The 12,610-nt window shown below is 44.1% G+C and overlaps 1 protein-coding gene across 1 annotated transcript; it reads right to left on the bottom strand.

Annotated features, from left to right (window-relative positions):
* Window positions 1–6,893: 6,893 nt before the first annotated feature.
* APOBEC4 (apolipoprotein B mRNA editing enzyme catalytic polypeptide like 4) lies at window positions 6,894–9,799 on the bottom strand. Its single transcript, XM_042464347.1, is given in 7 exon segments — window positions 6,894–6,976; window positions 6,979–7,014; window positions 7,017–7,112; window positions 7,115–7,363; window positions 7,366–7,410; window positions 7,413–7,468; window positions 9,747–9,799. Coding segments are annotated over 7 exon segments (618 nt in total).
* Between the last annotated feature and the right edge of the window lie 2,811 nt (window positions 9,800–12,610).

The following is a 12,610-nucleotide window of genomic DNA, read 5'->3' as shown; positions in this document are numbered from 1 at the left end:
AAATGTTTTGATTGTTTATTGTTTCAACCTTTGCATCTTATAGATTTTAAATTCATTCTAAGTCACTTTGAAGCCTGAACTGGGAAAAAGGTGGGATGATGATGATGATGATGATGATGATGATGATAATAATAATAATAATAATACCACTACCAACACCACCTTTAGCCTGCTCCCCTCCAAAAAAGAGAATAATGAACTTTGGGGAAAATGATGTGGAGAAAAGAAGCAAAGGAAGCAAGATAAGACTTTGTGTATTAAAGGTGGAGGCAGTTTGAAATCCTTGTGGAATTAAAATTGTTAGTGCCTAATTGGCTTGCCTTTGCACAAATCACTTCCTGATACAAATCCACACCTCTGTTCCTTTTTACAGAATTAGGTGAGGATAATAAGGATGGCATATGTATTAGTGACTTTATAGAACAAAGGCAGGAAGAAGAAAGATGAAGTGTACTGGTTGTTCTCTGGCCAATCTGTAGTAGATCAGTAAACCTAATTCCCAACTGACTCACAACAGGAACCATTTTAACATACTCAGCCTGCTGAAACAAAGAGGAGAGGGAGAGCCAGGAGTGGATGTGCATTGGGCTGAGCCGAGATATACCCACCATCCTGAGCTATTTGGTACACAGCCTAGTCTACCCATCTGTTCTAGAATGGGTAGAAAGAGTAGCTGCCTTTTTATCCTCATATTCAAAACTGCATGGGTTAAAACAGACTCTTAACAGCCCTTCATCAGGCTGAAGTATATGCAGAGGTCTTGTGAGATAGAGCTGTAGAGAACATGCTTGAACTACTTAATAAATATCAGCCCACTGTTACACTTTCTTCTCTGTCCTCAGTTCCCATCAGTGTTACATGCACTTATAACTTTAATTAATATAATGGATAATTATATACTAATAGTATATACATGTATACTTTGTATACCACTAGACACCAGTGGTGTTGTCATTTGCCGCGCTGAACGATGGCTCCCAAATCCCTGCCCAGGCATATAAATCCCACTGGGTGACCTTGGGCAAGTCACACACTCTCAGCCTCAGAGAATAGCAATGACAATATAGCAAGTTTCTGAAAAACTTGCCCAGAAAACCCCTTGAGAAGGTTGCCAAAGTCAGAAATGGCTTGAAGCAGACACAACGCCATATACTATATACCCCAAAAGACTCCATGCAAACACGAGATATGCAGACTTACTTTTTGTTCCACTGAGTTTGATGGGATGTATTCCCATAAGTATATAAGGAAAGCTTATGTTACATCTTTTGTACTGTTACATGAGAGGTAAACCCTTCTGAAGTTGTTTCTAAGTGACCCTTTCTAGAATCAGGCGTCCATCCTAACGGCAGAGAATGAATGAGTGGTAACAGTGATTAAGCAAATGGTATATGGTTCTTCTGAGATTCAGAGTATCCAAGAACAGTGTTTCTGTAAGCCTTACAAGAAGAGCCTCACAGATGGGCCACCAATGTTTCCTAACCATATTAAGATGTGGCTGGGTGTCAAGACTACCAAGACAAGAGCAATGGCAACCCCCCCCCCCCGAAGAAACCTGCCAAGAAACCCCCTGAAGTTTGCCTTAGGGTCGCCATATTAGGAATGACATGAAGGAACACAACAACACAAACAGCAGCATTTACTGGAGACCACAGTCTAAGTAAACATAGACCAGTTCTCAGGATGTTGTCATTCCTGGTCAGGAGTGTAGCTACAAAGAAACCAAAGGAGGGACTCCCACAGATGTGAAATCTCCCTTCAGTTTCCAAATCTCTAGTGTTCCTGACAGCGAAGGTTTAAAGTCATTCCCTGTCAAGCCCCTCTTGAATTATGGCAACTGGGTGAATGCCATAGGTCAGGTAAGGAACATCAAGAGGTATTTTTTCCACCCCTCTTCCGAAATACGACCCCAAAGCAACCTGTTTTTTGGTCGGAGGTCTCCCATCCAAGGCTAACCAAGTACAGACCCTGCTAGCTTCCAGATCAGAGGGGGCCTGGTGCCTTTGGGGACACAGTGCTAAAACTTGGGGGGCTGCAAGAAGGTTTCAGAGGGCTGGCCAGCAGATGTTTTTGAGTGTTAGAAGCATAGAGTTGGAAGAGACCCCCAAAAAGGGCCATCTAGTCCAACCCCTTCTGCCATGCAGGAACTCCCTCTCAAAGCATCCCCATTGACAGATGGCCATAGGGAATCATTGGGGAATACTTGCCTATAAGGAACACGGTTTGCCCCGCTTTAACTCTTTGTCTAGCTCCTTGCTATGGAATTCTGGAGTTGGAGTTTGTTAGGGGCCCGAAGCTCCGCTCTGGGCCCCACAACAAACTCCAACTCCCAGAATCCATAGCAAGGAGCTAGACAAAGAGTTAAAGCGCTACCAAAGCGGGTTATCTCTCCAAGGTGGATCAGCCCTAGGGTCCAAAATCAAACCCCAGCCCAGAGAGGAAGATATTGTCTGAGCAGGAGTCCACCTCGCCCCGTCTGGCCCTGACCTGCCCTTCCCCGCCCTCCCCTCGTCCACGAACTTGTTCTCGTCGTACCGTCGACGTCCCCGGCGGAAGCGAGCGGAGGAGACGGTGTGCTTCGCCATGGCTGCGGCTGCTGTGCCCAGAGAAGAGGCAAAAGAAGGCCCAGGACCACGCCCACCCAGCGAGGGGGGGAGCTACGGCACTGCGCATGCGCCGCAAGGGAAGGCCTTGGGGCGAAAGCCCAGCTAAAGCCCGGGCAGCGCATGCGCAGTCTGCCGCTGCTGAAGGATCATAATAATGACAACAAGACGATGACACAATAAAACAACAATAATAATAATTAATAACAGGTAATAATAAATAATACAACAATAAATAAATAATCAATTAATAATAATAATTAATAAATAACAGGAAGAATAATAAATAATGCTTCTTTGATTGTCAGGGCAAGGAAATGTCTAATTGACAATTCGTAAGCCGCCTTGAGAGCCTTTTGGCTGAAGGGCGGGGTAGAAATAGTCTAAATAAAATAAACAAACAACAAATACTACATAATACAGGCAGACATGGAAAGATCACGCAGAACAGAAAGAAAGGTCTTCCTGACCCTGGTTTTTGACATTCAGTTTCTAACTAGGGGCTGTCCACACTGCTGGACTAATCCAGTTTACCCACTTTAGCTGCCATGACTAAGTGCTATGGGATTTTGGGGTTTCTATTTTCTGTGAGACATTCAGCCTTTTCTGTCAGGGAGCTCTGGTGCCATAAAAACTACAGTTCCAGGATCCACAGTACTGAGCCATAGCAATTAAAGCGGTGTCAACATAGAGTAAACCTGCAATGTGGATGCAGCCGTAGTCTCCAAGGTGCCCATAAGTAACTCTCTATTGAAATCTTTGCAGTCTTAACTAACTGCTAGGGTAAGTAGATATAAATCCTATTATACAATAATATGTAGCATTTAATGGTTTGTTGTTGTTGTTGTTCTACTGCGCATGTGCAAAACTCAGTTTTTTTTTTTGTTGCCGCGTCTGGGGATCTACGCATGCGAGAATGGCGGGGCTGCGTGAAGATTCATCAGGAAGGTGTGAACGGTTGTGAGTCTCACGTGACCGACTTGCCGGCCTGCCATGTTTTGTTGAGGGCGGAGTGTACTCCTGTCGGGAAACACCCCTGGCCTTGGAAAGTCTGACTAGGACAGTTCGTAATAGGGCGGCCTCTCATTTAACGTGAAGGTGGCGCGACTTGAACAACAATGGAAAGGAAATAAATGCTTCTTTAGGGATCCCGGGGAAATGCCTCTTCCTAAAGGTCTCTCCAGAATGGCGAGGCGGGGCTGGCTTCTGTGTGACGTCACGCTATAGATTGACAGCTGCACACCCTCATCAGGAGCTGCCTTATGTTCTCTCGGCTCCCAGGCTTCCCGCGCATGCGCAAATGGGAGCTCAAGTTTGTCTCACACAACTGAGACCAACTGCCCTGGGTCATGCTAGGGAATCATGGGAATTGTGTTATGTGGCACCAGAGCTCCCTCAACGAGAAGGCTCAATGTCTCAACAAACGCCAAGTGCCCAGAATCCACAGCATGAACCATGGCAGTTAAAGCACTCTCATATGGGTTATTTCGCACCAGAGATGAAAGATCTATTGGCTGCGTCCACACTGCAGAAATAATCCAGTTTGACACCGCTTTAATTGCCATGGCTCAGTGCTGTGGAATCCTGGGCATGTAGTTTGTCGTGGCCCCAATGCTCCTCTGACAGAGAAGGCTAAAGGTCTCACAAAACAAAAAAAATTGATTATGTTGTTAGAGGCTATCAGCCACTGACAAGCCTCAATGGGGTCTCAACCCTTGCAAGATACTTCAACTCAAGCCTCATTTTCTGGAGCCAAACTTGACGAAAACAAGGAGATGGGGTTGTGGGGGCCCTTGAGGCAGAAGATCCTCCTGTCCGGAGCTTTTCGATAGCTTTAGAAGGAGCCTGAGTAGACCTAAACCTTCACCTCAGGCTGAAAGAAGTTAGGCCAACAAAATAAATAATTGCTAAAAATATCAAGTCACAGTTCAAGTCATGAAATCATAGAGTAACTGGAAGGGATCCCAAAGGCGATCCAGTCCAAACCATTCTCCATGCAGGAAGTCCAATCAAAGCACCCCTGACGAGGGAGATCCAGCCCTATTAGGACATCCAAGGAGGAACGCCATCACTCTCCAATTCAGGGAGTGTGTTCCCTGTCAAACAGCTTCTTAAGCCAAGATTTCCCCTAATGTTTGAGTGGAATCTCTTTTCCTGTAGCTTGGCACCCATTGTTTCACATTATAGTCTCGCGAGCAGAAAACAAGCTTGCTCCCTCCTCATATGGCACACCTTTCAAATACTTAAACAGGCTACATATCACCTCTTAACCGTACTCTTTCTCCAGGCTAAACATCTCAGCTCCCAATTCTTTCCATAGGGCGAGTATTGCCGGCCTTTCACCATTCTGGTGGCCTCCTTTGACATCCTCCAATTTGTCAACACCTTGTTTTAACTATTGTGGCACAACTTTTTTGAATTACAGCCCAGTTTCATCAGATCCCAGGTTATCCAAATATAGATTACCCCTATAAACGAAACAACAAAAAATACGTATTGGTGAGGATCATAATAGGAAAAAGCACCAGAGATGCCAAAGCAAAAAAATGAGGGAGTGCATAAACAGAATAAAGTATTCCAATCATATGGAAATATAAAATGCTATAATCAAATACATATACAATACCAAATCTAACATCATGTAGAATAATTAATGAAAGCAAAACAGTGGGCATTTATTATCCACTGGGTTTGGTTTCAGGAACCTCACCGATACCAAATCTGAGCAGTTTATCAAATACAATGAATTAAAATGTCTCTTGTATATAAAATGGCAAGATCAAGGTTTGCTTTTGGGAATTTACGTATTTTTAAAATACTTGCAAGCTATGGATTCTGAATCCGTGGATAAAGAACAAAATCGATTTCTGGATAATATCTGTTTTGACAAAAAGGGTCTTCTAAAGTGTAAAGAATATTACAGCATCCAATTCTGAAAGCACACTTTTATCTTATGAAAAATATACATAAGTGGTCCCTTTATCATTGACAGAAAAAATATTCTCATAAGCAAGGCTATTAATAATAAAAAAGAATGATAGAATAACAAAATGTATACAACTAACACAATATCTAAATAAGAAAGCAGCAGTAAGTAAAGACAAAGCCAAGAGTTAATTCTCTTGCTTGCTCCTCTCATAGGAGAGGCTTGTGAAATAGATAATATGCAAAAATACATTAATGAGTACCTATTTTTTCTACAACCCAGGACTGCATCCGATTGTAGAATTATCGGTTGACACCATGTCCAAAGCTGTGGCATTCTGGGAAATGGCACAGAGAATGATTTCAAGCAGTATAAAATTATTATAGAGCCATGTGATGTAAGGATTGTGCAGGGACACTCTAGAGGCCAGATTTTAATTCCTCGCTCACCATGGAAACCACTGGGTCTGGGTGGCATTGGTGAGTCACACACTCCAGCCCAGGAACCCTGTGATAGAATTGCTTTAAGTCAGAAACGACTGAAGACACACCAACAACAACAACAACAAATAAAATTATTAGAGGAAAGACTCTTGAAATAAAAAGGTTTAGCATTCTAATTGAAAACTGGGCCGTGCTCGTCTGCTGTGGCAGTTAGCCGTTCTTGGCAAGTGATACGTCCAGTGGCTAAAGCAGAGATGACAAAAGAGGTCTGTGTTTTGGTTTTTCTGTGCTGTTGGCAGCTGAAATCTCTATGTCAGCAATTCCACAATACATGTGAAAACAATGTCATGTTTTGTGCACTGCATGCAAATGAGCTTCAGTTCTTTAGCTCACTGTATCTCCTTTGTCACCATTCAAAGCAAGGGAATTGCCCACCCTGCAATAGCTTTCTAGATGAAGTGAATTTAATCCTTTTTCTTCCTGTGGCCTTCATGCTCTGCCGGCTTGCTGCTTCGAAGTTCAGTAATTTTCTCCATGTGAACAGCTCTTCCCTTGGAATTACTTGCAAAGTTTCATTTGCTTAATGACTCTCTGGCATTGACATGCCTGACAAATTCCTAGGCTTAGGATACGTGGCTCGCTGTCTCCAAGGGGGGGAAACGTTATGGGAGAGGCCAAATGGAGCGGTTGCCTCTTAGCGGGGCAACCGACATACATTGTGCTGGATGCTGAAGATAAAGTGGACAAATAGTTCTCCTGCAGATTTGGTATGGCACTTGTGTTCCATAGACTTGCTGAGGCAGGGCTTTCATAAAAGGAAACCTTATTCCTGTTATGTTGTTTATTTTGTTGTGCATTGTCTATCAGCCATGTGCTCTTATGGGCAAAATTGGATGGTAAAGGCCTCTCTGTGGAACACTGTCACAAAATTGTGGAGGACAGACTGCCAAAGTCCACGCTCAGAGGGCTTAGCGACACCTGAGGCCACCGGCTGGCAAGGTCTGCAAAGCTTCACAGTTCCATGGAGCTACTGGGAAGTCCCCTCCGTGTGATACAGCTGCGAGAAATAAAGGCAAAGTTGGATATCTGGATACTTCCTCAGGAAGCTGTACATTTTGCTTATGCAGCAGTGCTCTGCCCGTTGCAAGGAGAATAGTTTGAATAGAGAACTATGCATGCGGCATTTTCCCAGTTGTGTACAAGAGAGTCTAGGTAACTTCCCATTTCAAATAACATTGATTCTGGATGGATGTTGTACTCTGTACAGTTCGTCGCATGGCCCTTCTGCATCAGTTTGCCTGAGAAGTGCCTCACTTCAAAAAGAGAAGGTGTTTATTCGGTGAGTGTTGGCCCATAGGGGAATCCAAATGCCTGGTGGAATTGCATAAGGAACTTTGCTCTTCACCTGTTCTTATGTGATAAGGACATCTGATACAGGCCGGCTCTCTGTTAGCCAGTAATATGGCTTCACCACTGTACCTTTATGTGCTAGGTATCTTGGCAAAATGATTCAGTCTCTAGTTCCATGAGGGTATGGGAATCTTGCCTTGTTACTGTGACAGCCCTGAAATACACACACAACAAAGTCCTTAGTTATTTCCCCCTCTTACATTGAAAACAATGGGCCAAAACGGACAGGCCAAAATAAAGCTGCTTTGGGTCACTTTGGAGGATGCGTGTTTAAATGACAAATGCATCTTAAAGCCAGAAACTATGCCAAAGCTGCGCTCCGTTTCGTAGGCCTGGAGTGGGCTTTGGTGTGGCTTCTGGCCCTTAGGACACATGCATAATTTAAAAACATACCCACAAAATGACCCAAAGCAGCTTTATTTTGGCCTGAGTTTACACTATACTTTAAACAGTTTGAAAGGTTTACTGCATTGTGGCTTCAGTCTCCAAACCCTAGGGGCATTACTTCTTTCTCGTTGGGGATTTTGTGTGCTAAAGATTGAGACCAACTAGAATTACATTCCCTCTGGCCCATAGTTAGAAGCCAAATGAGTTAAGCTTGTAATAAACACGTATTGTTCTATGTGTGTGCTTGCCTTCAAGTCATTCTAACGTATGCAACCCTAAGGCGAACCTATAACAGGTTTTCCTTGGCAAGTTCTTGCCATCTCTGAAACTGAGAGACTGTGATTGCCAACGGTCAGCCAGTGGGGTTTCATGGCCAAGTGGGGATCAACCCTGATCTCCCAGTGTCCTGGTAGGAGAGCCAGCATTGTGTAGTGAAAAGATGGGTCAGGAGCATCACTTAGAAGAGCAAGGTTTTTGAGCTACAGCTTCCAGAATTTTGGCCCAGAAATAGTTCCACCCAATTTTCACTATAGAATTGTTGAAAGACGTTGGCATGTTCCTCTGCAGAAAAATTGGTGTTTTAGTAACTTAGCTTATTAAATCTTCTCTTGTGTGGCAGGCAGATTGTGTTACTTGTTTGTGACTCCAAAGAGTGGGGAAATTTTATATTTCTCCCCTTGCTCCTGCAAGAGAAAAGCAGGTTGGTTGGTAATCTTGCCTGAACAACATCTAATAAAAGAATAATTAAATAGCCTATTCACTAACTCCTGAGCTATTCCCAAACCCACAAAAACACATGCCTGCTTTATTTTCCTGACTGTAAAAAAGAAAACACAGCCATATTACAATGTGGAACCTGTAGTATGGACCTGAAACACTCTCCTGCTCTATAAACCTAGGCGCAAATGACAAACGTATGCAATAGAAGGCTGTCTTGCTCCCAGAAATGAGATAATGTGCATTGCAGAAATAAGTACAAGGTTGTTATATCCTTAGACTGAATAGCACAGATGTAACTTACTGTCAATAGCTGGTGGTGACCATATCAGTCATAAACAGTTAACATATCCACAGCTCTTCTCATTGTCTTCTATTTACCTCTATAAATGGTTGTTTTCAAATGTTTTAACAATCCTCTTCCAACTACATTTTGTTTTAAAAGATCAGTTGCTCTTCTTACTCCTTAAATGGCTTCTAATAACGTTTGATCCTTACATACTCTGTGGTACAGTGCTTTCAGTGGCCAGTAGAGACATGGGTTATGTTGATATTTCAAGGGCTAGAACACAGATGTAAAACAGGAGACTTGACCTCATTCTGTTTTGCAAAGCCTTTCAGATCAGCTCCTGGCGCTAAGAACGTGATTCTATATATTTCGTATCACAGTGAGAGCAATGTATATGGTGTTTGTAAAGAAAAGTGAACACACAGAAATATGTATAATACAGCCTCTTTTGCAAAGATGGTGTGCTCTCATTATGTGTGAGAACTGAGCTTGGGATTTTAATTTTAAAATAAAGCAGCTGGACAGAACAAAGACAAACAAATGAACCTAAAACAGGTCAACGCTGAAATCCCTGGAACCAAGTGATAAAGTTGAGTTGTCATACTTGGCCACATCATGAGAAGCGAGATTCATTAGAAAAGACCAATGAGTTAGGAGGAGTGGGAGTGTAGAAAGAGAGGAAGACCGCATGCTAGATGGAGGACTATAGTAAGGAGGGCATGAATTTGCAAGACCTAAGCGAGCAGTGAGAGATAAGTCGGGAATCTTGCGATGTCTCATCCATAGGGGCCATGATCACAATTTCCTCAAAGACAGTTAACAACATTTATTTGATTTACTTCTTTGATAATCCAACAGGGCATAATGTACTGTAATTCAAGAAAGTAACTCACTGCACTATTTGTACTAACATCACAATTTTTGTCTTTTGAGACAGTATCGATACACTGTTAATGATAAGAGGCATATACCTGTTCCACGTGAAAGTAGTGGACCATACAGACAGCGCCCGCGTCATACGCATGCGCGCGCTTAAGCGGACTTGAGCTTACGGCTCAAGCCGCAGGGCACGCATGGGGCAGAAGGGGCGTCGCGTACTATAACATGGCAGGATAAAACAGCATCCTCTCATGTCCAATGCTGTAGGTGATATCAAAAATGCTCATAGGTTCACCCAGGAACAAAAAAACAACAGACATTTAAAACACAGAAACAAGGAGCAGAACTTAAGGGGAGAGGCGACAGATTCCTTATTGCTCTATTATTTAATGTGGGGCGGACAAAGTGAGGGCCCCCAGGACTATTTTTGTGGCCCTCTGGGCCTTCCAGGAGTCAAAGTAACGCAGTAAGCTCCCAAAAGTACAGATATAAACTTAATGGAAGATTGTATTTTGTGGTTAACAAATTCTACTTTGTAGAGATTTTTCAAGATTATCATACAGGGGCTGGACTGGATGGCCTTGTGGTTTCTTCCCGCTCTATGATTCTATGAAAAACGTTTTTTTTTTTTGGGGGGGGGGAGCCCCAAATGGCCACTTGGTAAATCAGGGGAGTGCTGTGCATTTTCATCAAATTTGGTTCCCCTTGCCAACTTAGGCCCAGGACAGCCTTTTTTGAAACCCAAAACACTATGAAAATCCCCCAACCTCCCAGAGCCATTTGGAGGTAATTTTGAAGTGGAGGGGAAGAGTGCAGCCCTCCAAAATCCCCTAGGGATCTAAGGTGGCCCCTTTGCTCCTAATTGAGTCTATCTGAAGGTGAAAATCGGATTTGATGACACCAGTCTATTTTCTCATCACATCAGAGATGAGGTGAGGCTATGCCAAGGCTGGACTGGTGCCTAGCCTGAATGAACAGTGGTTTGGATGAGGGCAAGTGGAATTCAAATGTCAGAGCGCCTATGGTCAGTGCTCCCAGGTGCACAAACTGAGTACAGGAATGAATTGAATGGGCCACGTGCCCGTTGCACCCCATTGCACCTTGTGTGCCGCCGCACTGCTGAGCCTCCGCACACAAGCCCCATTGTTTCCAATGGGGCTTGAGCATAGACAGAATTCGCCTTACGCGGAGGGGTCCGGAACGATCCCCGTGTAAGGAGAGGGCGGACTGTACTTTGTTTCTTACTCCTGTCTGTCTATCTAGGTAAAGGTAGTCCCTTGACATAAATACTTCGTAACGACTGTAGGGCAGTGCTCATCTTCATTTCTAAACCAAAGAGCCAGCATTTTTCCGAGGACTGCTCTTGTGGTCATGTAGCCAGCATGACTGTACCAATATTGTTTCCTTCCCACTGAGAAGTGGCACCTATTTATCCACTTGCATTTGCATGCTTTTGACTGCTAGGTTGGCGGAAGCTGGGACTAGTGATAGGAGCTCACCCCATCATGCGGCACCCAGGCCCGAACTGCCAACCTTCCGATCTCAATCATCAGAATGGGCGTCTTACCACTAAGCCACCGCATCCCTGCAGTGTCTGCAAGGTACAGAAAAATTAGAGAATCTTCTCTAGAGAGCATTGTTTGTTGCTGTTGTTGTTGTCTTCAAGTCATTTTTGAATTAAGGCCACCCTAAGGCAAACTATCACAGGGTTTTCTTAGCAAGTTTCTTCAGAGGGAGGTTGCCATTGCCATCCTGAGGCTAGAGAGTGTGACTTTCCCAAAGTCACCCAGTGGGTTTTATGCCAGCAGGGAATCAATCCTGATCTCCAGAGAATTGAACTATCCAGTTGTAGTTCTGCGCTCAAACCACTACATTATCCTGGCTCTCCCAGAGAGCCATTAGTGTCTTAAAATTAACCCAAGTGGTTTAACATTAAGAGGATTAGTCTGGCCACAAGCAAAAAGTGGCACAGGATGGCGGTATAATATTAAAACACATTAGTAATGTCTTATTTAAAGCTTTAAAAAACCTGTGTAGACCCTTTGGTCGTCTTTCTGGGAAGATGCATAGGTCTTTCAGTGCCTTCTCTCAGAGATGCTTAAATGAGGAGCTAAAGAGAAATATCTGGGATGTTGATGTATCAGTGGGACATGATGAGTTCACGTGACCCACGCTTTGTATTTTCCTGTTACACTGGCCCTTTGCTGCTCTGCCAATCCCACCTTGTGAGCCATCAGGAACAGAAACGACAAGGACCCTGGGGGGGGGGGGGGTGCTCGCAGCTTTTTAAAAGGCAGCATTCTCATCAAATCAACTCCACTGTATAAGAGGAAGAGGGGAAGCAAAAGAAGAGGGGAAGAGGAGGAGAAATAGGAAGGGCCCAGCTAGGTGCCTTCTCCTGAGGCAGGGGAGCTGCGAGGCATGTCCTCTGCCTTGGAGAAGGCCTTGCCGCCCCGGGCTCTCTTTAGGACCCAACCAGCTGGCTTGGCCTTCTGCTAATATCCCTAGAGTTGGAAGAGACCCCAAGGGCCATCCAGTCCAACCCCATTCTGCCATGCAAGAACTCTCAATCAAAGCATCCCCAACAGATGGCTATCCAGCCTCTGCTTAAAGACCTCCAAAAAAGGAGTTTCCAGTATACACCGAGGAAGGAGTGTGTTCCGCTTTTGGAATAACAGCATACACAACATTATTTCACCCGCCTCGACAACTCCTCCCGCCCTTCCTCTTGGTGCATCTACACTGTAGAATTAATGCAGTTTGATGCTACTTTAAGAGACGCTGCTCCATCCTATTGGAATCCTAGGATTTGTAGTTTTATAAGATCTTTTGCCTTCTCTGCTCAAAGAATGTGGGGGGGTGCTGCTGCTCCAAACTACAAATCCCAGGGATTCTGTATGGATGGAGCCATGGCAGATCAAGTGGCTCCTATTGGAATCCTAGGGTTTGTAGTTTT

This window comes from Sceloporus undulatus, chromosome 4 (assembly GCF_019175285.1).
Source record: "Sceloporus undulatus isolate JIND9_A2432 ecotype Alabama chromosome 4, SceUnd_v1.1, whole genome shotgun sequence".
Classification (NCBI taxonomy): Eukaryota; Metazoa; Chordata; class Lepidosauria; order Squamata; family Phrynosomatidae; genus Sceloporus; species Sceloporus undulatus.
The sequence above is the reverse complement of the archived record's forward strand: the minus strand, read 5'-3'. Positions and strand labels throughout refer to the sequence as shown.